This window comes from Micromesistius poutassou, assembly GCF_964030765.1.
Source record: "Micromesistius poutassou genome assembly, chromosome: 17".
Classification (NCBI taxonomy): domain Eukaryota; kingdom Metazoa; phylum Chordata; class Actinopteri; order Gadiformes; family Gadidae; genus Micromesistius; species Micromesistius poutassou.
Window position 1 is genome coordinate 10361742 of NC_140287.1, and position 26660 is coordinate 10388401.

General features: G+C 46.9%; 3 protein-coding genes across 3 annotated transcripts in view; 1 reads left to right on the forward strand and 2 right to left on the reverse strand.

Moving 5' to 3' along the window:
• Positions 1–3456, forward strand: part of itpk1b (inositol-tetrakisphosphate 1-kinase b) — a 30370-nt gene extending 26914 nt beyond the window's left edge. The window contains exon 11 of the mRNA XM_084482511.1: positions 415–3456. Coding sequence (XP_084338637.1) covers positions 415–755 — 341 coding nt within the window. The 3' untranslated portion in view covers positions 756–3456. The remainder of the gene's footprint in view (positions 1–414) is intronic.
• Positions 3457–6631: 3175 nt separating this feature from the next.
• plk4 (polo-like kinase 4) lies at positions 6632–12694 on the reverse strand. Its single transcript, XM_084481884.1, has 15 exons — positions 12551–12694; positions 11738–11833; positions 11272–11367; positions 10865–10979; positions 9794–10778; positions 9596–9690; positions 9145–9515; positions 8853–8957; positions 8642–8744; positions 8402–8551; positions 8043–8271; positions 7849–7939; positions 7505–7642; positions 7305–7411; positions 6632–6983 (listed from the first exon to the last, which is right to left on the reverse strand). Exons 1-15 carry the CDS (start codon positions 12578–12580, stop codon positions 6878–6880), a joined length of 2817 nt encoding a protein of 938 aa, XP_084338010.1. The 5' UTR covers positions 12581–12694; the 3' UTR covers positions 6632–6877.
• Positions 12695–15177: 2483 nt separating this feature from the next.
• On the reverse strand, positions 15178–26505 carry hspa4l (heat shock protein 4 like). The gene is made up of 19 exons (XM_084481757.1): positions 26126–26505; positions 24839–24896; positions 24481–24621; positions 24183–24305; positions 23986–24085; positions 22049–22182; positions 21706–21950; positions 21525–21601; positions 21274–21425; positions 20962–21068; positions 19575–19708; positions 18864–19063; positions 18475–18549; positions 18214–18357; positions 17435–17560; positions 16977–17084; positions 16662–16781; positions 16205–16366; positions 15178–16119 (listed from the first exon to the last, which is right to left on the reverse strand). Exons 1-19 carry the CDS (start codon positions 26230–26232, stop codon positions 15934–15936), a joined length of 2499 nt encoding a protein of 832 aa, XP_084337883.1. The 5' UTR covers positions 26233–26505; the 3' UTR covers positions 15178–15933.
• Positions 26506–26660: the final 155 nt, after the last annotated feature.

A 26660-nucleotide genomic window follows, 5' to 3' on the forward strand; every position in this document is an offset into this window, starting at 1 on the left:
TCTAGTTAAAATGTATGGATCTCTTCCTATTAAAGCTAGGGGAGGCAATTTGGACAACCATCCCGAGTAAGATTTTTAACGTATTTTGAACCCAAAAGGTCCCATCCCTCCCGTCAGGCCTGTCTGAAACTCGTGACTAGCTCGCTAGCTCTCTCCGGCTGAGGGAGACTCAAAGGGTCAACGGACAGAGGGCCACAGGTAGTCAGGTAGACCACCAGCGTTTCATTCATGAGGACGGACGTGATTGGACAGAGTCAGGCCTTCAACAGGCCTTCAAGAGTCTGGAGTGTTTTCGTTTTTTATCCGATCGTTTGAATTATAGAAAGATGGCATTGTAAATCGATCACCTACTGTAGCTTTAAATGGATTTGTAAAGTGTCAGTAATGAGACCCCCTCCCCCCGTGCTCCCCCAGGTTACGAGGGCGTGCCAGAGTTCTTCAACGACCTGCTGAACCACATCACCAGCGTGCTGCAGGTGCCCGCCGCCGACAGCCCCCCGGCCCCGCCCGCCACTGCCAGTGAGCCGCCCAAGGGGCCGACTGGCAGCGCCGCTCCTGCCCCCCCAGGCCCGGAGCCCCCCGCCGGTGGCTGCGGCCCCCCGGGCAAGGAGGCCGGGGGGGGGAGCCCATGGATCGTGGAGGGGGAGGCGGCGCTGAAGGGGGCCCGCCAGAGACTGGGCTGCAACTCGGCCGTGTCGCCCAACTTCCAGCAGCACTGCGTCTCCACCATGGCCACCAAGGCCTCCTCGCAGTGACCTCCGACCCCCAGCTCCCCCCTCCCCGCGCCCCCCCCCCCCCCCCCCCCCCATCCCCAAGGCACCCCATCCACCCCGACCAGATGGGATAACAACGCTTGACTTTAATAAGTGATTGGTCATAATAGTTATAATATATCTGTAATCAAACAAACAAAACTGTTTTCCGATTCGATGGTGATTAGGTGACGGCTTTCTTTCTCTCTCGCTCTGCCTTTTGTATGTTTGATTTGGTCGCAGGAGGCCTGATAATGTGATGTGAACCATTGGGAACTCTGTAATTACGTCTGTCGCTGAAGGGGTTAAGGGGAGGTATTTGTGGGGGAATGCCCATGGAAGGAGCTAGGGCCGCGTGCCGCTGGACGCCGTGTCCATCGGCCCCGGGGAGAAACCCTCAGCGGGGCAGGTTTAACGTTCCGGTGGCTCGCTCCCGTTTTGTATTCCAATGACATTCGCGCCCCTGTCCCCACGTGGCCGGAGAACCGCTCGAGGCATTTTCAGCGTGGTGGACTTCCGACCACACCAGGATATTGACATCGGTCTGAGGTCGGTCCAACCGAGTGGTGAGCTGTTTACTATTCTGCGTGCCATCAACACCATGTCATTCTCACAGCTAGCCGGTTGGAAATCTATTCAAGGACCCCCACCAAAACCACCACAGAAACCACCGTGACCAGTAAGGAGACGGTGGCTCCGAGGTCATGTGACCAAATGTAGGTTTCTCTGCTTTGTATCGTTTTGGTTCTAGCTGCCCGTGGAAGTTCCAGTGTGCCGGTCCGGAGCTTTGTGTTTGTCCGGAGCGCCGTGGGTCTGTCCAATCACTATGGGTCGGTCCAGAGCACTGTTGGTCTGTCCGGAGCGCTGTGGGACGGCCAGGAGCGTTGTGTTGGTCCGGAGCACTGTGGGACGACCCGGAGTGTTGTGCTGCTCCAGAGTGCTGTATCGGTCCGGAGCACTGTGTGCCGGCCCGGAGCGCTGTGTGCCGGCCCGGAGCGTCTCGTTGGTTCGGAGCCCTGTATTGGTTCGGAGCACTGTGGGTGGGCCCGGAGCGCTGTATCGGTCCGGACTGCTGTGTGCCGGCCCGGAGCGTCGTGTTGGTCTGGAGCGCTGCGGGTGGGCCCGGTGCACTGTATCGGTCTGGAGCGTTGTGGGTCAGTCATTAGATGTCTGCAGGTGTTTAGTGTTGCTCCAAAAAGCCCAGTGTCGTGGCTTGGGGCTCAGGCCCTGGTTCAGTGTTTTCCAAACAGCACTATATAAAATCACATTCCGTTATCCAAAGGATTCCATAGTGTTTAAATTCCAAGTGCTTGATCAGGGCTGTGGTCAAACGGCCTCTCTATTCTGTCATGTCTCTAAACGACATCCTCTTCATCCATGTGGGAAACGGTGCAAAAGGTTTTCAACGGGAATCTGCTAGAAGAATTCCCCCCCACAGGAAATGAGACGTCAGCCACCTGCGGTGCCGTTTCTATCGAGAAGTTTAAGTAAATTACAATTGACTCAACTAAAAACCCACTGACTTTTATATTTGTTTGTAAAAGTGATGAGACTAAAACGTGTTGTAAAATATTTAATTGTGCACTAATCGAAATTGGAATAGATAAATTTGCGACGGGGACATGAATAACAGATTTTTCCTAATGATTTGTTGTAGTTTTTGCTTATGGATCCTTTGACCTTCTAATATAATAAAGCCCCTTCAGCACTTACGTTGACCACAGTTCTTGAGCAACCCGTGGTTCTAGCGGAGTGTGGGGTTCGATTCCCTCCCCTACCTTCTGTTCCAGCTGCTGTGTTTTTATGTGAAAGCAATGATTTTGGTTTTAAAACAGAAAATCCTTTTTCCTGCTCCCAATGTTCACTGTGAGAACTTTTTTACACCTGTTTGGGTTGTGTGTCCTGATATCTACAAAATTTAACTTTATTTTATTGAGACTTTATTTTTGGGGGGGGGGGGGTGGTGGTGATTTTATTGATATATCTATATAGATATGTCAAACGATGAAAATAAGTAAGCGAGTGAAGTAATGAACAAACAGTGTATGTTTATCAGATGGTGAACTACTGGGTGTAAGGGAGACCGCCTGTCAGCAGGGGGGAGACCGCCTGTCAGCAGGGGGGAAACTGCCTGTCAGCAGGGGGGATGCCGCCTGCAGACTCAGTATGAACACAGACGTGACTCTTCCCCCGTCCCAAAGGTTCCTCTGCTCTGCGTTTGCATTTCCTGTCCCGTGTCTGAGGTGTTTGGGACCCTAAAGGAGCGTTGTGGCCTCCCTCTCTGTGAATGGGGGGTTGGGGGGCGGTAGTGCTAACGATAATCCTGTCATTGGAGCTATTTTTACAGAACCTCCGGCCCTTTGCATTAAGGGAATATTCCATTTATATGCCATTTTTCATGGCGACACCACAAGTCGCTACAGCTACAGTTAAATTATAATAAGTACGTTATATCTGGAGAAATCAAGGTGAGGGTGCCCTGGGAAATGATTGTCCCTGGTATTCCTGCTGGGAGTGGAGTTGGAGGAATCAAACCTCTTTTGCTGACGGTTGGTCGTGCACTCGGGATCGGCACCTGGGCCGAGGGCGTGTCCGTCGTGCTCTCCTGTGTTGTGGGGGAACTAAACTGTTGTGTACGCCACTATACTGTATGTCCTACGTCGTGTTCTCCTTTGTGATTCTACATGGGAAATAAATGGTTAACCCTGAACTATGGTCATCTCTGAAACAGGACAGACATCACACTGAAGCCTGTTCACTGCAAATCAAAAGCTCAAGCCTGTTCTACTACTACTATACTAAACTCATTAGGGGGACTGAAGGCATCATGATTTGGTCTGAGGTTACATGAAGGTACAACAAACAGGCATGCAAACTGGTTTGGGGTGAAAAAGGTGAGAATGATGCGTGAGCCAAGGAAAACACAGACCCACTAGGGGGTTCCAGGGTTATACTCTGGGGAGTTAAAAAAAAAAATTCTATAATAAAAATAAAAATTATATTTAAAAAAAAATTATATTATAAAAAAAATAATAATAAAAAAAAATTGACCTGCGCGTGAATCTTTTTTTTTTTTTTGAAAGAAAGGATGCGCGCAGGTCCAAAAAAAAAGATTACATTTTTTTTAATAATTTTTTTTTGATATAATTTTGATTTTTTTATAATTTTTTTTTAAAGAATTGTTTTATATATATTATTTTTATTATAGATTTTTTTGGGGGGATTTTGATTTTTTTTTTTAACTCCCCGGAGTTTATTTTTTATTTTTTATTTTTTTAGCGTCCTCCTTGGTCTGTTGTTCTGGGATGCACTAGCTTTATTTGCACTCAGTGGCCCATCCTTGTCGGAGGCCTTCTGTACCTGTGAGGTAGAATGGAGGGGGTCCGATTTTTCTGTCTCATTCACTCCCGTCTCTCACTCAAACATACGCGCACACACAGCTCCAAGTTGTCTCTACTATATTTCTGCTCCTTTCTCCCGTCATAAGAACATTACTGTATGTAACCGTGGCTATCTGTTGCGTGGCTTTCCCACTAAGATAGCTTTCTTTATAAAACATAAGTATTCATTTTTAGTGTTTCTCATGTCACAGAAACCACAGTGAATCCTGTGTTTCTGTGCCCCGCTGTGGTGTCGACAGCACAGAGCTCCGGTACCGTTACAGGACAGCGGTGGTTTATTTCAGCTTGCATTGTATTCCAATTTTAGCGAAAACAAACATAACATTAGCTTGAAAGAAAAAAATGTTTAAGGATGCTTATCTTTACGTGAATTTTGGGATGACTCGTCTGCCAATGACTTCAAGTTGGTTGTGTTTTAACCGGTGATTGTTGCGCCAAACTGTTTACAAAGGGACACTTGCTTGCGACGCAGCAAGCGCCTGCTAGTTGACCTGCCGGGCGGGACGATCAGTACTTCCCCACATAAAGAGCTTAGTTCTGATTGGATCGCTTCCCAAATCGTCCCGCTTACATTTTCGTCTCGTTTTTATTCGTTAACGAAAGTGTCATAAGATTTCGTCGTATTTTTTGTCATCCTAAATAGATTTTTATTTAGTTATCGTCTCGTTTTCGTCAGACTGTAGACCCCCACCCCCCCACCCCCAATGTTTTCTCCATGGATCTCTACTGCCGCTTTTCCACCGCCAGTACCAACTCGACTCGACTCGACTCGCCTCGACTCAACTCGGTTTGGTTGCGTTTCCATCTAAAAAAGTACCTCTTCAATGTGGGCGGGTCGTAGAAAAGAACCTCTCCACCATGGGCGGGTCGTCATTAGGTTTTAATCACGGGAGACGCGATTCCCGGGAAATCTGAATCTGATCAAGACTATTTCCTGATTCCCGGGAAAGGTTATGATGGGAAATAAAATAAAATAAAAAGCGCAATGACTGCGCGTCTATTGTTGTCATACGGTAACGTTGATAGAGGCGAAACTCGAGCCCTAGGAAAGGAACGACACTGAAACGAAACAGCGAAACGCCGGTCCGTGGACTCCAGCCACGCCGGACACACACAACCACGCCCGACACACATAACGACGCGCAGCCTAACTCTAGCCCCGGGAAAGGAGCGACACACACGGCGAAACGCTGATCAGTGTCCCCCTCTGGAGCGGGTTCGTGGACTCCAACCACGCCGGACACAACTTAACTTGAGTGAATATTCCCATTTACAGCCGCTGGCCAATCAGTTACCAGCAGCCTGTTTACGTCACACAAAAGTACCTACTCCGCTGGCATGGAACCTCGACGGAGGTAGTACTAAAAAAAAGTACCCGGTACTAGGTACCAGGTACTTTTTTTGCCAATGGAAACGCAAATAAGGCGTGGCGAGTCGAGTCGAGTCGAGTCGAGTCGAGTAGGTACTGGCGGTGGAAAAGCGGCAGTAGTCACACAAGTGGCCAATTCTGTTTAAAAAAAAAACGGCGAATTTCGCCGAAAGGTGACTAGTTTGCATGCCTGAACAAATGTGCCCCTCAAATCTCCTCAAATCCAAGGTTTTCTGAAAACTTGGCCAGTTTGTAATATTAAGACTCGCCTCCCCTGTAGTAGTGTGAATGGTCCGGCCCAGCCCTGTAATATTAAAGGACTGGTCTCCCCTGTAGTAGTGAGAGTGGTCCGGCCCAGCCCTGTAATATTAAAGGACTGGTCTCCCCTGTAGTAGTGAGAATGGTCCGGCCCAGCCCTGTAATATTAAAGGACTGGTCTCCCCTGTAGTAGTGAGAGTGGTCCGGCCCAGCCCTGTAATATTAAAGGACTGGTCTCCCCTGTAGTCGAATAAATGGTCCGGCCCGGTCCGGCCCAGGCGCTTGTGAAACTCACTGATTTAAGACTTTATGAATAAGCCAGACTTGTTCAAGCGTATTAAATATGGCGGTTTCCGCTTGAATTTCTATGAGACACATGACAGCCAAGTCTTTGGCGATAAGCTATTTTCTGTTTTTGCTGGAGATATTCTGACCTTGGACGATCCAACCTACTAAATCAGCATGTATTTTTGTTTAACACTTTCTTACAGCATATGTTTTCATCATGGGCTTTAGCGGTCTAATAAATTACATCAAGGCCTTAGTGTTTTATCGATAAATTAAATGTATTTGACACTTTAACACATACAAGTATGCCGGCCGGTCCAGAAACGCTGCATCACACTGCTCAGACGGTATTTATGTAAAACGTTACATCAACGCGCGGGATTCAGGAGGAATGTGTTGGCTTCTATACAACCTGCTTTTCAATGCCGTACTCAAACCATGAAATATAGCTCAGAATCCTTTAATGGGTTTTTTTTGTTCCACAAAGATTTTTCTAGTGTGGAGAGAAGACGGTAAAATAAAGTGCAGCGATTCTCCACCCAGCCTGTTTATTGCCTCAGCAATCACACATTTCATTATATAACATGTTTGGAGTACAACGGTAAGAAAACACGTAAAAGGACAAACACACACATACTCAAACAATGGCCGACACAAACTGTACAAACCGGAATTCATTCAATCATTAAAAAAATATCTTTTTCATAATCTTTAACTCTTCTGTACAAAAAAAAGCTCACATCCAGCAGTATTTACAAGCTGTCTGAAGGTGTGACGGCCCCTGCTGGTTGCCCAGCAACAGGGCGGGCTCAGTGGGGCTGGTGGACGGCCGGGTTGGCCAGCAGCCCCAAGATGGTGGAGAGACAGTGCAGCTTCTCCTTCACGTGCTCTGGGAGCCTCTCGTTCTCCTTATACCTGGAGGAGGACGGGGCGACGCGCCATGAGACACGGAGGTGGACAGAGGGGGAATGACATCTAGCAAAGGGGGGAATCGATCCAGGGACGCTGAGATTTTTCTTTGCCCTTTACGGGGGCTAGGGTCAGGGGAGGGGTGTCATAAACATATGGCCTGTTTGCCCTTTGAGACTGTACCTGTGATTAAGTGAATTGATTTGTGAGGCCTAGGTGGGGGCCAGACATACAACAACATACAATATAACGACGAGTGTATATATAGTGATGTGTAAAGGAGACTACGAGGTGAAAGCCCCATAGTGCTCTGGGTGGTGACCGTACCTGATGGAGTGTCCGTCCGGAGACGTGTAGGCGATGCAGGAGACGCCGGCCTGCACCACCAGCTGGGAGCCATCGTTGAACTGCACCCACACCTCTCCACCTGTCAGCTAGAGACAACACACACACACACACATAGGTCAACCATCGGAACTACGTCCACACTTACAGCTGAGTGACAAATGCTGTCGAGCACCACAAACCTGGGAGGCCCAGCCAATGTCGGGCACAAACACGGACTTGAGCACCTTCCCCTCACAGTGGGTGGGGTCCCGCCCCCGCGGGGAACACTTCTTAGACAGGCTGGCGGAGGTGAAGTCAGAGCCGTCGTAGGAGATCATCTGGAGAAATGAAACACGACCAGAAACACTTCAGACGAAGAGCTCAGGAACCAAGCGTTGACGTTACAGGGGGGGGGGGGGAGCATAGTAGTGCTGCCTAGGTCACACACACACACACACACACACACACACACACACACACACACACACACACACACACACACACACACACACACACACACACACACACACACACACACACACACCGAAGGGGTGATCCGCGGTGCTGGAGGGGAGGCCACGTCCGCCATGGTTGGCTGGGGGGGCTGGAGTGCAGAGTCAGTGTCGGCCGGTCTCCTGCAGAGGGCGACAGACTCAGCTTTCAGAACACAAGCAGAGGACCGAAACGCGGGGAAAGATCAGACGGAGATGGTAGCGGCGACCAGGGTCTCCTGCTCACCGGCCGATGGTGATGGGGAAGTAGGGAGTGTTCCCGAGGCTGCGGTGCTCCTCGGCCGCAATGGCGGCCTCCAGGGCCAGACACATGGTGTGGGCCGCGTCCGACAGCTCCACGTAGCGCCGACCCTCAGGGCTCAGGCCGCCCAGCCCCGCCTCGCCCTTCACCGTGCAAGCCTTGCCGCTCCTCTCCACCACGCGCACCAGCTCCGACGTCTTGTGGGTCTTGGCCCCTGGGGAGGGAGAGAGGGGGAGGGGACACGTGAGGACGGGGGGAGTCGGGTCTCACCGAGGGACTGTGCTACCCCCCCCCCGAAGAGAGGGAGAAAGAGGAGGGAAAGAGGGAGGGAGGGGAGAGCTCACCGTCGTAGAAGCAGACCTCCAGGTCGGCACTGGGAGAGTTCTCCATCAGCATGCACTTTGCGTACTTGGTGTATAGGGACACTTTGGGGGTCTTGGACTTCACCAGCTGCACAAACTTGGACGCGTACTGGTACTTTTTCCAGTACTTTTCTACAAAGAATAGAAAAAGGAAGAGTGATTGACTTTTAATCCTTTTAGAAGCTGATATTTGTGGTTCTTCCATCAGACAGGCTGCAGTACCTGGGAGGTCCTCGTAGCTACAGATGAGGATGTCTTCAGGGGGAGCGGGGGGTCTGTCCGACACAGGAAAGCCCTTCCCATCGTTGGGCTGGTATATGGTTACCTAGGAGATGTGGGGGAACAAAAGCACTTCAGAGGACCGCCGTAGTGGACGTAATGCCCTCTAGGTCAGAGGTCATTCACATAGAAAAGCATTCAGACTGGAGCTCACCATGGAACCATCGCAGGAGATGCGCAGGACCTCCTTGACCCGCTCTTGGCTGCCCTGACCTTTGAGGAGCTCCAGGCACACGTCACCCGTCTCCAGGATGCTCACCTAGGGCCACACGTTCAATTAAACCATGACCACGACGTGAACTCCAAACTCAGAAGATAGTCCGACAGATTTGGCAGCATATTCAAATGTTATTCATGCGTGCATAGTGGCTTTCCAGCTGGGCTCTAAGGCTGTTATTGATTGGCCTCTTACTCGTGGGAAGGACAGACGGCGTCGGGGTGCTCACCACAGCGTTCTTGGTCTTCTGCCTGATGGGCTTGAGTCTGGAAGCACACAGCGAGGGGAGGACGTCCCTCAGGGTCTTCTTGTCTCTGGTCTGCCCCCCCGTGGACGTCAGGGTCTGGGGGGGCTTCGGCTCTCGGCCGCCGGGGGGCTGGAAGTCCGGGGCCCCAGGGACGTTTTCCCTGTAGCCGTCCGGGTTGGGCGGGTAGGAGGACTGCTGGAGATGGTAGTGAGGGCTGAGTGCCCGGTCACGCTGCTGCTGCTGGTGCTGGTGGGGGTCCGGCCAGGAGTTGTGGACCCCCAGGGGCTCCCTGCCGCTGTGGAAGCTCCCGCTGCTGCTGTGGCTGCTGCCGTCTGCGGGCCGCAGGCCGGACCCTGAGGACAGAGAGAGGATGAAGAGCTCTGTCCGGGCTCAGGCGGATGCATCACAGCGTAGTGGAAGAAGCGATCATTACCTTCTTTGTTGAACCAGTTGGAGTAAACCCCCGAGTCCTGGAACTGCCTGTTGCCTGGTGGGTTCACGCTCTGCTCGGGTCGCAAACACCCAGAGCTGGAAACACGCACAACAAATCATGTTTACATTAGAACCGATCCGGGACAGGGAGCCGTACTGAAAGCGACCACACAACGTCACATGGTCCGCTGAGCCTCACCTGGCGGGCTGCTTGATGGGCGGCGAGGGCAGCCTGCCATGCTCCGTGAAGGCCTGGGGTGCGGAGGACGCGGGGAAGGCCGCTCTCAGGTTCTCCTCCGAGTGGCAGCGCTCCAGCTCTGCCCTGCTGCAGCCCGACGCCACCATGGGGGTGCGGTCGGACGAGTGAGCCCTCCGCAGGTACCGGGAGTGGGGCGGCCCGTCGTCCCCGCTGACAAACACCCGGCTCCGGCCCGGTCGGGGCGCCGCCTCCGAGCGCTGCTCCCGCCACGGATCTCCGTCCTCGTAACAGCCGCTGCCGCCACCGGGGTGGTGGTGCGGCGGCGGCAGCAGCGTGGGGATGGGCGTCATGCGGTTGGGCAAGGCGGAGCCCATGGCGTGCCTCGCTCTCCTCTGGAGGCGGTTGCCGCCGCTGCCGCCCGACATGGAGGAGGAGGTGCACGCCGTGGAGATGGTGGCGATGCCGCTGTCCATGGAGCCGGCGTCGCCCAGGCCCAGCTCCTTGGTCCTGGCCAGCAGGCTCTGGGTCATGAAGGGGTGGTCCAGCACGGTGGACAGACTGGGCCTCTGCGCCGGGTCCCTCTGCAGCAGCTGGCGGATGAGGTCCTGGGCCTCGGGCGTCGTGTGGCCGGGCATGTGGTATTCCCCCAGCACCACCTTGCTGAGGGTGTGCTTGACGGTGTCCGTGTCGAAGGGGGGGCGGCCCGTGAGGAAGGCGTAGAACATGCAGCCCAGTGACCACACATCACACTCCAGGCCGTGGGCGCTGCGGGTGGCCACCTCGGGGGAGATGTAGTTGGGCGTGCCACACATGGTGAAGTGCTTCTCCGTGGGGAGCTTGAGCTGCGTGGCCAGGCCAAAGTCGGCGATCTTGATGTTCATGCTGCTGGTCAGCAGCAGGTTGGACATGGTGAGGTCGCGGTGCATGATGCCGTGCGTGTGCAGATACAGCATGCCCTTCACGATCTGATGCATGAAGTGCCGCGCTGGGAAAGCAAAACAACAGTGCCTCCTCAATGACAATGAGATACACATGTCAACTCAATAACTGTAAACTCAAATCTCCACTGACCTTCCTCCTCAGAGAACGGCGCCTTCCTGTCTTTGAGATAGCGGCCCATTTCTCCGTTGTGACACATCTCCAACACCAGGTACACGTAGTTGCTGTCCTCAAAGTAGTTGTAGAGCTTTAAAAGCAAAGAGACACAGTATTAGAAATGTTTTGCTCGGGGGACGACTGAAGCTGTGCCCGTCGGTTAAACGCTGATGACGGCAGGCACAGTTTTTTTAAAAATAAATATTTAATTTACTATGGTTTGTATCATTGCGACATTAATGCAAATACAACTGGGGTGATTTTGGCCTTCAAGTATTTGTTAACTTTTGGACAACATCTGAAGCAGACAATACATGTTAAATCTTTGCAGTGAATAACAATGATACTTGTGCAGGAAATGTACGTTACACAGCTAATTATACCTCAAGGATGGAAGGGTGCTTCAACCGACAGTGAATCTCCACCTCGTTGGTTACACGTTGGACCATGCTAGCTTTGTGCATGGCCTTCTTGTCAATCTGCAGAAAGGGACAATGATGATAATTATACACCCTGCAGATGTGGGCGTGGCTGATGAATCGGACCGTAATAGACCTGGCACACCTTGAACTGCCAATCTGTCGGTAAGCGCACAGTGAGAATCCCTGTTGGTTTATTCTATGGGGAATCCAACGTAACGCCTAATCCTAACGCACTGTGACTGAACCACAAGGTGACGCTATACTGCTGCGGAAGGGCAACAGATAATCCATATAGATAGTAGTAACGTCAGTGTAATAAACATCTTAAACACTTTTGTGTGCAACAGATTACTTTTGCCATTCTTAAAATAATCTACGCTCCATTGATGGGATACAACACACACTATTTGAATACATCATTTCTTACCATTTTGATTGCAACATCCACACCGGTGTTTATCGACTTTGCCCGATAAACACATGCAAACGAGCCCTTGCCAAGAAGGGTGAGGACCTTAAAATCCTGAATAAAAGAATAACAAGGCATGTGTAAGCGACAGCATCTCAGTAATACCATGTGATTATCATGGCCTAATGCATGCATCATTGATAGAGGTAGCTACACAATCGGCGCATCTTTATATCCAATAATCAGGAAGACACATCAACAAGGACAATACCTCAATTCCCAGTTCCTGTGCGTAAGAAAAAATCCCATCTTCATGTTTACTAATCATACAATCAGTGGAGAGGTTATCGATGAAATAATAAACTATATCGTCCGAAAAAGTCCCTCTGTGTCGTGACATGTTGTCACACCGACGTCTGCGTTGTACACAGACGCGTGTGGTCGTCAACACACACACACAACATCCTCCCACAATACCGTTAACAGCCAAACAAGCCATCGCCACCTGACGCTGTCATATGGCCAACGAACACCCGGCAATTATCCCGGGCATCCTCCCGCTAATGAGCTCCTGTCCCGTCTCCTAGCAGCCCGCTCCCCGGAGACTCCCGAGGCTTCCCGAGAGGATAAGGTGGAGCCGAGAGCTGAGCAATAAGCCTTCTGCGTTAACTTCACCAAATTTACTTGATGCTTTACTTCACTTCCTCCTGACAATATTACACAATGTTTGCGCTTATTTTTAAAATATTAAATCCCGTTTTGCTGGCATCCCGCGTTTCGATCGTCAATGTGATGCTAGCTATTAGCTAAAGCTAGCACGTTATACCATACCTCGATTCTGTCGCCGATTGAAACACTCATCTTGAGAGAAGTCGGCGTTATCGACGCATGCAGTTAAACGGATGTTCTGCATGCGTCGATAGATGTGTCATTAGATCCTATAATCGTGGTCGATGTTCTAACTTTTTTCCCCTCCAAAACTTTGCCATTCCGTCCATTTTCAAAATATCCGCCAGTTACTCTAGTGCCAACGTCACGGCCTACGTCACACGACAACAAAACGTGCCACGCCCACTTTGAACGATGCAGCGACAGCCAGCGTTAACTAAACCAAAAAAACTATTTTGTGTTTCTTCACATGCACATCAACAATATCAACCAAAACTAGAAAATGTAATCCCACGCATAAGGGATTACTGTGCATAGAAATGCCTGTGATATTTATTATCTTTTTGCATGTCGCTTTGGATAAAGGCATCTGCTAAGAACCATAACCATATTTCAGTTAAAGTCATCTGAGGGTTGTAAAGCCAATGCAAAGATTGATAGTTGAGTGTGGATGAGTTGAGTTATGGTTGGACAGAAATCAGACACTGAACATAAAAACCATCAACTTCAGTCTCTTGTCTTCTCTTAATTGCACAACCTTTGAACAATTATCTGTTTTCTGTGGGTAAGATGAGGGAGGTAGTTAGATATGCTTCTTAAAATGTAAATCACAGTCAATACTAGAAAATGCATTTCCTGCAGAAAATGCGGTTAGTGCTGTAGTACAAAGTGAGGTTGAAAATATGTTTTAAAAAAGCCAAATACATTAAGACGTAAAGAAACATTAAATGGCTTAAATCAAGTGAAGGGATTTGAACAGAGTTTGAAAGTCTAAATGGAGTAAACAATGTAAACATGCAAACCATTAACAAATTAAATTATTAATTAAAAATAATTAAAAATAATTGAAATGGTCGGAAACAAATAAAGTGACAGCTGAATGAAAAGCGCAAAGCATTGCTAAAAATGAAGAAATGTAAAATGAATTGAACTGAATAATCTGAAAGGTCAAACGTATTGACCTGCACTGCTGAAAAATCTGAAAGGTCAAATGTATTGCAGTGCACTGCTGTAAAACCTGGAAGCTGAAATCGAAAACTGACTGATGCTGAATTGCATTACCCGAAGGAGCAACGTGCTGAAATACATTGTTACAAAAGCTGGAAGCTAAACTGTAATACTGTCAAAGCTGGAAGATAGTAGTAGTAGTAGTAGTGGTACTAGCTGCTGTAGTAGTAGTAGTAGTAGTAATGGTAGTAGTAGTAGTAGTAGTAGTAGTAGTAGTAGTAGTAGTACTGGTATGTAGTAGTACCTAGTAGTAGTAGTAGTAATAGTGGTACTAGCTGCACAAACGATATGCCATATGAAAGGTATATATTGATTGATGTTTGTAGAAAGAATTATAATAATCCCGCCAGTTCTTTTTAAAACCATCCGAAATCCAATGTACTCGCCTTATGCTCATTTTCCCAGCCTAACGTGATTAAAAGTAGTCAAATTGGGCGGGAAAAATCGCCCAATCTGGCAACGTTGCCTGAACGTCGTAAAAAGTAGTCAAATTGAGCGGCAAAAACTGCCCAATCTGGCAACACTACCTGCACGTCCTCGCGCTTCTTCCTCAGCGTAAATAAATGAGACCAACTGAAAACGAGGCGGACATGGAACTTAAACTGTGATTATGAAAAAAGTATAAAGGTAATCGAAATTCTGTTTTCTTATTTTCTTATTATTTAAGATACAAATGTCTTGATTTGTTAAACCTTTGAAAGAAGGTTAACGATACAAAACGAAGTCTATAGTCTATAACGAAGTCTATAGTAATAAGTGTCAGAATGGGCGGACGGTTCCGCCGTCCTCCCATTGACTTCCATTGTAAAAAAAATAAATAAATAGTATTTTAAAAGTAGAATATCTCAAAAAGTATAAAGTTTACAAATAAAATAAATGAAAAGTCATTGCCCAAATGTATGGACCTAGACCTTTGTGACAGATGTTGAATGAAATCGATTTGTTCAGTAGTTTTGGCCACATTAATTGCACAAGTTTGGTCGGAAGAAGAATAACGGAAAAGGGATATCAAGATTGTGCATTTCTATGCACAAAAATAAGGACTGGAGGAATCGCAAATTATGTAAGGGATAATCACCTCAAGGCAGAGCAATAAACAATTTGATATGCCCGGCTCGTGGACGGCTTCGTCTCGGGCGGTAACCTTCCACTAGCCGGGCATATCAAAATGTTTATTGCCCTGCCTTGAGGTGATTATCCCGTTTATTCTACTTCCTGCTTGCCAACATAATAAAACAATTCAAATACTTTAATAATTATGCTTTTTCTTATTCGTATTGCATGCTTATTAAATGTATACTCTGTTTGAGTTAATCTCCCTCAAAAAATAGTCCCCTTTAGAACTACGGTGAATAACGTTAGCTCAGCTGTAGCTAATTCGTTTCCATAGCAACCACACAAGGCTGCATCTGATCACTAGTTTAATAACCTAGTTGCTACATTGTATCTCGCTTGCGAAACTATGTATCGACTGACCCTCCGATAGATTTCCGACACATTTTAGAAACTTTTTTAAACAAGGTTTATTTTTACAATGGACCTCATGTTTGAAATTTCTGTGATAGAAAAAAAAAATACAAGCGGTGTATTGATCTACTATTTGATGACGCTGTGTACAAGTACAACCGACAAGTCAGCGGGCAACTGTAAATGCCCTAAATGCAACCTGCTGGGTTAATGCCCTCCTCCCAGCCAATCAGAATCAAACATTCTTAAACGAAGTAGAATAAATTAATTTGCATTTATTGGTCGACTTTACATCTCATGACTTCAGTGTTATCGGAAATGGGTAAAGAGAAGGAAACCTGCAGCCAAAGAATACTTAAAAGATTGAGTGCAACAAGTTCATTTACACCAGGGCTGTGTTCTCTATATTCACATACTGGATCCCCATAACTTAATGGAATGCTATTTACATTTTCTAACAACTTAATTTTAAGATTAAATAAAATAGATATAATTGTTTATATAATATAGTATTGCATATGTACTAATCAATAAGCCATAGCAATGACCAGAGAGCACTAGCTCAGAAACCTCTAGACAGAAGGTTGCGAGTGGAATGGCTGCAGCGACATGAGATGGAGTCAGATGCGAAATGTTAACCAGCACTGGGCTAAGAAGTGAAGGGTTTCAGTCAGAAGCAGTGTTAACTCTAATGAAACAAGCCCACCATCGTGCCACTGAAAAACAAGAGCCCCCCACTGAGAGGCTGGTAAACATGAGAGATGGTCCCGGTGCTTCTGCTCGGATGGTCGATGATGGTCATGAGGGGGAGGGGCGCAAGACTTTGGTTCGATGCTGGACAGAGGGGCCGCTCAGTCCACTTCCATCTTCCCTGAGGCAGACTTGGTCTGTGGTCCCCCCGTGGCCTCGCCCTTGGCCCCGTCTCCTTGCTGGGCCGTGGGCCCGTTAGGGGCCTGGCTGCCGTCAGTCTCCTCAGACACCTCCTCCAGTTGGGGCCTCGGCCTGTTGATGGCTTGGTAGCAAACGTCCTCCAGTTCCTAGGGACAGAGGTGGGTTTTTGTTTCTACGATGGCTTGGTCAGTGTTGACTATTAAACAAACTGGAGATGTTAGGCACACAAACCTGTATTTTGGCTATGATGTCTGCTACTTGGACCACCGGGTCCTGAGTGATGGGGACTTTGCTCTGGGCATTCATCTTGCTGTTCATCCACATCATGCTTTCTGTCACGCACTTCTCAACAGCGCTCATCTCCTCCACTTGCAGATGCATGTAGCGCTCATCCTAGGAGGGGGAGAGAGAGGCTCTTATATCTACTGAGGGCCGTGGGTTTCAGCAGCTACATTGTCTGCTGCTGAAATATCTTTTGTTAGGGTTTACAAACATATCACAGATTACATGGAATTTGGTATATTTTCATCAGTATTCATTCATTCTCCTAATTAGCTTGTTACTATTATTAGTTATTCAATTGAAGGGCACCTTAAATCACAGTGCCTCCAGTCATTTGTAATATCACTCATTTCACATGCTTTGGTAGATCAGGCATATTATGACCTATGTTTCCAATAGTTCTTACCTTCTGTTTAAAGCAATCCACGGCCTTCATGTAAAGCTGCAGCTTCTTGCCCAGCTCCTCAAAAGCCCTAGGTCTATCCTCACTCTCTCTGTGTTTGTCTTCAATGGGCTGACCAAATCTCTGAACAGAAAAACAGGAATATAACAATATTATATATATATAATATATAACATTTTTTTCTCTTAGTTCATTGATGCTGTCTTTGGATGCCTGAAGCTAGCTTCATTTTGCGCTGGCCTCTAATACAGCCCAATAATACAATACGGTTATTTCTGTCAGCAATAACCATAGCTCATATTGGCATGTTGTTCAGACCTTGAGTGCATCCAGTTTGTCTACGTAGATCTGTTTAGGCTGATCTTCTCCTTCTTCGTACAACCAGTTCTCTGTGTCCTCCAGCATCAGCGTCAGCCGACTGCTCTCCTATGGTGGAGAACCAACGACACACAAACACTGAAGAATAATATCCCAGCTAAACAGCATTGAACACGTTCAGTACTTTCAGCCCCGTGTCCAGGACGTTCACAAAACTGAAGCATGACATTAAAGGTAAGGATGGCAAATTATTTCAGAGGCATCTTTTGTCATATTTGTTGGCAGAATTCTATCAATTCAATGCTCTGACAAAACCAATCTGTTTTTGGGGAGTGGCTTTGCATGGAGGTCTGAAGGAAGGGTTGGGATTTGTTTGGTAGGATACTTTCAAGATGTCGCTCACTCTGTCTGGTATCTCCAAGGTGCCTTGCTTACATTTAAAGAACAACCGCCATTACCTCTTCTGTAATGTATTTTTCGTAGACACCACAGAGCTTGTTTCTCAGGTCGTAGAGATATTCCTCCACAGCGTTCTTTGCGTCATTGCGCTCTTTCTCCAGCTTGTCCTGACCAATCATCCGCCTCTGAAAGATAGTGAGAAGAGGACAGGGTAAGCCTTCCTGGTGACGAAACCAACAACTATTGTTTGAGGTCTTTATATTGATTTAAAATGTTTTGCCTGTGTGTATGTAAGTCAATTATGGCTTGCATTGCACTCCTAGCCCTCCCTGGAAGGAGGGATCCCCCACTTTGCGTTCCTTCTCAAAATGCATTCCTTGCTAATTAAGGGAGTTTTTTCTAGCCCTCTACATGGCTAGGGTCAGGGGGGTGTCATAAATAGATGGCCTGTTAAGCCCTTTGAGACTGAACCTGTGATTAAGGGCTATACAAATACATTTAATTTAATTATATACTATGTATGCCTTGTGATTTTCATTAATTACTTTTGTCAATTGTCAATATCCAACACTAACAACTATATGCATTTGACAAATACAGGTCTATAATTTGATCACTAACAGGAAATGATATGAAACTACTCCAAGGAGACCTGGCCCCTTTGCTACACATTGTTAATATGGATCATCAGGAGATATGAACCCGAGCAAGGTGGAAGATGATACTACAGGCCTTTCACTCACACACAGCACTCCACAATCCACCCTCTGGCAGCCCGCCATTACAATACAGGCTCATGAATCACAGCCTTTCTGAAGGCTCCTGGGAGGGCACTGACCTCGTACTCCACAAAGTCGTTCAGGACGTCCTTGTTCACCTGCCGTATCGTGTTGGTAATGATGGGCAGATCAATGCTCTTCACCTTGGATTTGGGCCTGCTGCCCCCTGCTGTGGGGTCCTGCTTGTCTCCAGGGGCCCCCTCCTGCACCGGGAGCCCAGCCAAGAACCACTTCAGTCTCACAACATACAGGGCATGCATTGCAGACAATACACAGTGACCTGTATCTATTAAGGTTTTTTATGTTTCGTTTCTGCTGACCTTGCTGCATGAGCTGGCCTCCTCACTCTGCTGCTCCACTTGACTCTGGCCTTCCTGGTCCACCTGCATTTTAGTCTGGAGTACAAATCAATGTCATTTTATGTTATATTGATGCAGTCATAGGTTTAGGATTATAAATCCAGAATCCTAATCAGGATAGCAAGTGTGTGGCGATCGGCAGATGTAACAATCCTAACCGCAAACACAATCCTAGACAGCTACTTTACTTTCTACTTGATCACACTACCGTTAATATGGGAGCTCTGTAGCAAGATCAGCCCAAAGTAAACAAGTCTGAAGATCAGAAGAAGTGTGTTGAGGGTGAGCTATTCATTGCGTGAATCGATGGATGATACAGCAGGGCGAGCTCAGCGTCTGAAGCCCCTCACCTGGTCCTCTGCCCTGCCTTCGTTCTGCACAAGGGGCTCTGTGTCCATCTGCACCTCCTCTCCTCCTTCTCCCTTCTGCTTCTCGATCAGGGAGGCGCCGGACACTGTGAAGATGCCGTGGACGTTCACTCGCACTTTGACTTTGACCTTGGAGCTGTCGCCGTCGGGCTGGGGGACCACGTTCTGCACAGAGAAACAGCCTGCAGGACACAGAGGGAGAGACGGTGAGGTGTACACTTCATAGAAGCACTGTGTTCTTTACGAGTCATTCAACTATTGTGAAGAGTAATAACTATATATAGATTGAACCGGCACTTAATAAGAAACAAGTGGCTGTTGAAATTAATTTAAGAATAGAGGGAATGGGAGAATTAACAGCTGGTGGATTAACGTTCAAATGTTCCCCTCAGGACGCACATCTGCCAAGAAGTGCACTCTTATCAAAACCACACCCGCACCCACAGAGAAGTATTCCTGGGTGTCTCAGTCATTGGACACTACATGAGTTTTGCTCTATACTTTAGTCTGACTCAGCCCACAGTTGCAGACCACAACAGGGACCTGACCCTAAAAGGGCCGACTCAGCGGTAACAGTATATTGATTATTCGGTAGTCTACTGTGGTTGGGGGTTACAGTCTTTAAGTCCATTCTTTAGCAATGCTGGTTCTAATGGGGCCCCATGGAGAGGAGGCAGAGGGCCAGTAAAGCACCTATCCTGTGGTCGGGGTAGGGCAGGTCTTTGGGGGTGCTGTAGAAGGCCTCCAGGTCGAAGGGCTCCTTCTTGTGGAAGGTGATGACTTTGGAGAACGGAGCGGCATGGTTCTTACTGAACACCTCGCACTCCCTGAAACACCAAGGCATCACACGTCAGGGTTGGAAAAATACATGAAGGAAAGGTTTCCACATAGTTCTCCAAGGGAGTATTTCTTTTACCAGATGACTTATAGTTAGGGATGCACCGATTGTGAAATTCTGGGCCGATACCGATGTTTAAAATAACAATTTGGCCGATCGCCGATGCTGATAGAGTTTTTTATAGTTTTCGATATAGTTTTTTTTTTGTTGTTATTTATTCCACCTTTACATGCACGTTCTTGCCTTTGACCTCAATGAATTGAAAATGACAACTCTCTCACTCTGCCTTAGCCAATCGTAATCGCTTGTCTCGTTGTTAAACCAGCCGGTCTCCTCACTAGCAGTTTGTGTGTGGAGTGTCTATTCGGATTACGCAGTTTATTCAATAAATTCATAGTAACGCACCGCATTTAACGGTCAGTAACGGTAACGGCGTTGTAACAACAGAAACAGTAATTAGTTAGATTACCCGTTACTGAAAAAATAACGGCGTTATTACAAACACTGATCAAATCTCATCAGCCATTTGAAAAGCAGACATGGAGAAGTGTACAACGATTACCTGAAAGCCGATAAAAAACAGAGAAATTAACGGGACACCAAGAAAGCACAAACCACCACCAGCAAGACTCAGTCGATAACCACAGCATTTGAGAAAGGGAAAAAATTCCCCACGGACAGCGCCAAAGCTAAAGGGATCACGAACAAGGTGATGGAGTTCATCGCATTAGATGACCAACCTTTCTCCGCTGTGGGGGATGTGGGGTTTCGAAGCGAAAAGGGTTTCGAGTCACTGGAACATGTTTTACAAACTGCATATCACTGATCTTTCTCCGAGACAGTGAAATACTCCCAAACGACCGACATTTTCTTTCACTTTTATTTGTAAACAAACCACATGTGTGTGCGGCACCCACCCGCTTACGTCATCACGCCAGAGGCGTGTCCAGCCAGCGGCTGTTATGGGTGGTATTATTAGTAGCCTACCACCTGTTGCATTTTCTCCGAAACTGCAAGTCAGACCACAAATAACCAACACAACATTTAGACAGCGCAAAATTGATATGACACAACAGATAAACATCAGCCACTGCCATCGGTGAAGGTCATCTTATTTCCCGATAGGCAGATGGCAGTCAACAACACGAATATCGGCCGATACCGATGTTCGTCTGATAAATCAGTGCATCCCTACTTATAGTACATTGTTTAATCATAAAAAAGTAGTCATATTGTCCTTGCCCAATGCCATCATCTGTAGAGGACTTCCAGCGCAGCGTGATGGGAAACGGAACCACGTCGGTGATGCAGAACTCCCGCACCTTGAAGGCTGGGGACAGAATCGCACACTATACACACACACACACACACACACACACACACACACACACACACAGGTTATGTAGGGAGCTCCCCAGAGGTAGCATGTACAGCCATATCAATTTCACTAACAGAATAACACTAATACTTCAACTACACCATCAAATAATATTTTATAATACCATGACACACCATACAACAGGGGATAGCGTGTCTGACAGCATGGAGGTGTACCTGCAAAGCACAGCCCCTGGCCACAGCCTCATCTGCGTTCAGGGTGGTGCTGATGTCCTTGCCGAAGAACTTTATGATTCTTTCCTTAACGGACGGAGTTCTAGTGGCCCCGCCCACTAGCTCCACCGCATAGATGTCATCCCGGCTCAGTTCTGCAACCAAACCAGGCAATTAAACGAATTCTGGGATCTTTTTTAACACAATCGTTTAAATGTATCTATTTTGTAAATAAAAAACAATGATGGTCATACTTGTTTGTTCAAGAACCGATTTCAACGGCGCCTCCAGTCTCGCCAGATAATGAGCACAGAATTCTTCAAATTGGATCCTGAAATTCAAAACGAGAATGATTCTGATTCATCACGTGATCCGCGATTACTTGGCAAAGAAAGAAAGCCCGACCTGCTCGTCCCAAGGGAAGGGGAAGGTCACCTGTTCATCTTGCCGGTGACGTCGATGTCGTTCATGAAGCACTCGATGTTCAGAGGCAGTTCTGAGGAGTTGGCGCTCATCAGCTTCTTGAGCTTCTCACACTCCTGGTGCAGGCGGAGCACGGCGCGTGGGTTCTCCTTCACGTTCAGCTTGTAGCGGCCCTTGAAGTCCTCGCAGAAGTAGTCCACCAGCACCTCGTCAAAGTTGCGCCCACCCAGGTAAGGGTCGAACGCGGTGGCTAACACCTGGAATAGACAGGTTTGTTTGTGTTGGTTTTTTTACAGATGGTTTGAAGTTACGAGCGAAAGCAAAGAGGATCATATGAACCCTTAAAATTGCTCACCTTGAGTTTGCCTTTGTTGAATGCAGTAATGGAGACTTGGTATGAGGAGTGACCCAAGTCCACAAACACCACGTTCCTGGGTTTCTCCTCTGCAGAGGGTAAGTCCTGTTTGTAGATCCCGTAGGCCAAAGCCACTGTAGCCCCCCGGCCCGAAAGAGCAAACTATTGAATCACTTCAACACACAATAACATTTAGGTACACTCCTGGGCCCCGTTTCCCGAAAGCATCGTTAGCCTAACGACGTCGTTAAAACCGTCGTACGATCATCGCAGAATTTTCAGACCATTTCCCGAAAGCATCGTTACGTAACGATGTCGTTAAAACCCTCGTAGCTAACGACACCTACAGGGGTACTCGTTAAGCACTAGGATGCATCGTTACTATAGCCTCAGTGGAGTCACCAGCTGGACATTCCGTGTATTGGATGTGTTTTATTAAAATACGTCATCCAATACCGCTGAATGTCCAGCTGGTGCTATTTCGCAATACCCCAAAAACAGTGGTTCGCGCATATATATTACTCGTAGACTACTGTTAGATTTAAACAGCAAAGACAGAGACATGTTAGAAATCAACACAAATATAATTTATTGCAGCAATTAAAAATTCCAAAAATAAATGTACAGATGAAATGCCACGTCACAAGGCAACCCTATCACAAGGCATATAATAAAATCTAATGATTCCGTTGCTCGTGTGGGAGGTCGCTTGCGAGCGGCACTTGCTGTCTCCCTCTGATTTTAATTCAACCATCGTGGTTAAAATGTCCTCATATTGATCAATGAGAGAAGACATACTGTACATGAATCATGCTGAGACCAGCGGATGTCGGATAATTTCTGCAGGCGTTTTTTGTTGCGATTGTTTGCCATAAAGCACTGTAGGCGCGTCGGTGAGGCTGTGATGAAGTTCACTATTTATTGGACCGTGTCTAGACAGTTACGAACATCCCTGACCTTAGTGGAGTGCACAATCACCAAGTTGAGAGCGTGGTTTCTGCAGTGAACGTAGACTGCTGCGGGAAACTGTGCTGCGAATCGATGCGTGCCATTCCCGCTTACATTGCCCACATCATCATACCCCTGCCCAACAATATGGGCAGGAATCGATCTAGACCAGCAACAGCAATAGCCGTGTCAATGCCTCTGCCTTTGAATGATAATGAATGAATGGAACGTTGCATTTTAACGTTGACACCAAAGTTTCTAGAGAGTGCGCGGCGCGCCAATCACTGAATGAATGAATAAAACCTTCTGCGGAATCAGAGAAAGTCTGCCCTCTTTGCGGCGCAAATCATGTTTCAGAAATCAGCACATTTAAATAAATGCTATAGTTGTCACACAGACACATGCTATTTTTTATTTTTGTAATATGGAATTATTTCAGGGGAGAAAATGCAGTGAAACAATGTACACACGGTGCGTTCAGGATTAGGACTGATATAGCATATGTCGGCCTAGACCTAATCAATTGTGTTTTAATATTTGTAGCATTCATCTTAGTCTATTCTTTTCGTAGGCTACTCTGCTGTTGGCCTTGATGGGGAGATATTTTTTTATTTTTTGCTGCCACAAAATATAGTTTAATCCAACAACATTCCTGCGTCTCCCCCTCATACGGAGCCCATTTCAGCACCGTGTCAGTAGACAGCTACAATCCTACGACGTCGTAAGAGCAGAGCACGCGCAGAGAAACGCTCCCCTAAAATTAACGATGCATCGTGTGATCCATCGTACGATGGATCGTACAAGCATGGATCCATCGTTATCGGGAAACAGGGCCCAGATCTCTGAACATGGTCATTTGTCCAGACTTACAAAATGCCGTTGACCATACATACACATGTAATCAATGACCAACAAGAGCAAGACAAGAGTCTGTCTCTTTCCATTGGCAGATACTTGCACGTTCGACTTGCGGTTCTCACAACACTCACCTGCAGTTGTGTCGTTAATGAGCCGCAAACAGTTGAGCCCAGCGATCTGAGAGGCATCGAATACCGAGCGTCTCTCAGCGTCTGTGAAAAAACTCGGGACCTGTACAAGATATGAAAACACCCGTCAATCTCTTCCATTGGTGGACTTGATTGAGTCCAATTTTAATGGTTTTAGCTGAGTTTTTGTCTTCACTCACCGATAGGACACAATCCACCACAGGCTTCTTCAGGGCGGCCTCGGACGTCTCCTTGAGTTTGGTGAGCAGCATGGCAGTGATCTGCTCCACGGTGAACACTTTGTCCTCATCCAGGTAACGCACCTGGAAGGACCCCAACCATTCACGCTATATGTTTATAATGTAAAAATGAACCTAATTTGATTGCAATTAAAACCAAATCAAATGTGTTTAGTTTATTACGTTTTAAAACATAAACCCATTGAAATGACCAAAAAAACTGAAGGCTAGATTACTTCAGTTCTGACAGCTCTTTTACCTTGATCCCTGTGTTGCCATTGGCCAGTTTATGCAGGCTGTAAGGCAGTTTGGGTTTCTCCCCCTGCACAAACAGGTCGTCAAACGCTCTGCCGTGAAACTTCTTGAAGCCATGGACTGTGTTTTTGAAATTCGTTATGATCTGAAAAACGGATAAGCAATGTAAGATCCTGCAGAACACTATTTTAACTACGGTCGTTTGATAGGCATATATGGATTATATAAAGAATATGTAAGGCACTTGATCCAGAACATGCAATTATAACATCACACAGTTTGAATGTTAACTCACAAAACGTGTATTAACATGACTTATCTGTCATGCTAAACTGAACAGGCTGATTTATAGCTGATCTTACTTGACTTTTAGCTGCATTTCCAATGATGCGGTTTTTGGAAGCCAGGGACACATAAGCTCTTGTGGTGGAAAAAAAGACATTAATCAGCAACATAATCATATACTATAATTAATAATAATGAATATAATAAACATAGTAATAATCAACAGCTGTTACAAAAATAAAGAACAAACAATTATCTAAATGATTATGATTAAGATTGAGTATGTTTGACTGAGATTGGATGGATTTCACCAGGGAGTCTTGGAAGATTGTTAAATAGGTCAGTGAGTCAAAATAGTTTCCCTTCAAAGTAAAGAATATTCTGTGCTTCTCGACCCTACTTAATACTTCATGAAGCGCCATAACGCTAGTACAACACTAGTCTTCGTCAGGAGATTCATTTCATGACTTGGCTGATGGGTCCTTCATCTGTGTCCTCCCGTCTCTTAAAACTATCCCCTTTGATTTCCCTCAGGAATAATAGAAACACTAGGATACTTCTATTTACTATTCTCCGCTAAGGGAGTATTGCACATTTCCACAGATACAAATAATTTAATAATATAGACGGTTATTATTTTATAACCAACACCTACAGTTTGACAATTTAATAAATATCTGTTTGTTTTTTTCAAAACTGTTGATCAATTGTGATTTGTTAATAATATAGCTGATGCCTCCAATAATGTTTGCCAGTTTATATTCACTGAGAATAATAAGCCTATATTCTTTTGTGTTCTCATCATGTATGGGTCTGTCAATATTTGAACAGAGTACAGTGTCTGGAGGGGACGGTCCACCAGCCTCTCTCTCCAGAGGTCCACTTGACAGCTGAACTGCGCAGTATTAAAACGCGTCCTGGTCGACAGATCCACCTGTCAGTCACTGCGGCGCAGTAACATCTCACCGCCTCCTGTGACCCGTGCTTTCACCGTGTCATACTTGACCCATAGCCTGCTTGTATTCATGTGGCACTTTGACGTAGAGAGCCGACACACAATTGTAATAACACTGAAATAAAGCAATAAAGTAATGCGTTACTCCGCCAGTGGATGCCCTCTAATTGCATCATTCCCGTGGCTATAGCTGATGGTATAGGTGATGGTATATAAGTGAGGTTATAGGTGATGGTACAGGTAATGTCACAGGTAATTGTAGGTGATGGTGTAGGAGGTGATGGTATAGATTTTGGTGTATATATAGGTGATGGTTTAGATGATGGTATATACAGGTGATGGTGTAGATTATGGTGTATATATAGGTGATGGTATAGGTGATGATTTGTGAGGTCAGTGTTATACTCACGGCGTGCATCTGTCACTGTAGTCATTGGCGATGGTTTCAATGCCACCGCTCCTGGCCACAGCGATGTGACAGTTCTGGTATCCAACATCAATGCCCACCACTGACATAATGAGGCTCTTCAACTCGTCTCAGTTTACTCCCTGACGACTGCACCTGACACAAGAGAATATGATAGATATACACGCTACCAAAGTATGTTCGACGGTCGAGCTATGTTCCTGAAGGGCTGTCTTAGTCCAGTTAATACCCGGCAGCTAGCTAGCAGCAGGTTGACTGAATTACGAGCGGTTATGTAAGCGCCGCTGTTATCAGCAAACTCATTCAATCTAATCCCAGTAGGCGATGAGGTCCAGAACAATCTTCCGCTCCTGGCAGTCTTAAACCGGTGGCCCTAACGAACATGCGCAACTGCAAAAGATGCATTTAAGGCCCGCCCCTGGTCCTTTCTAATTGGTCGTGTCGCAGTCTGCTCGCACCAGAGTCTGCTTGATTGGTAGGACGGTCGATCTATAAAGAACCGTCTAGAACCTCTAGA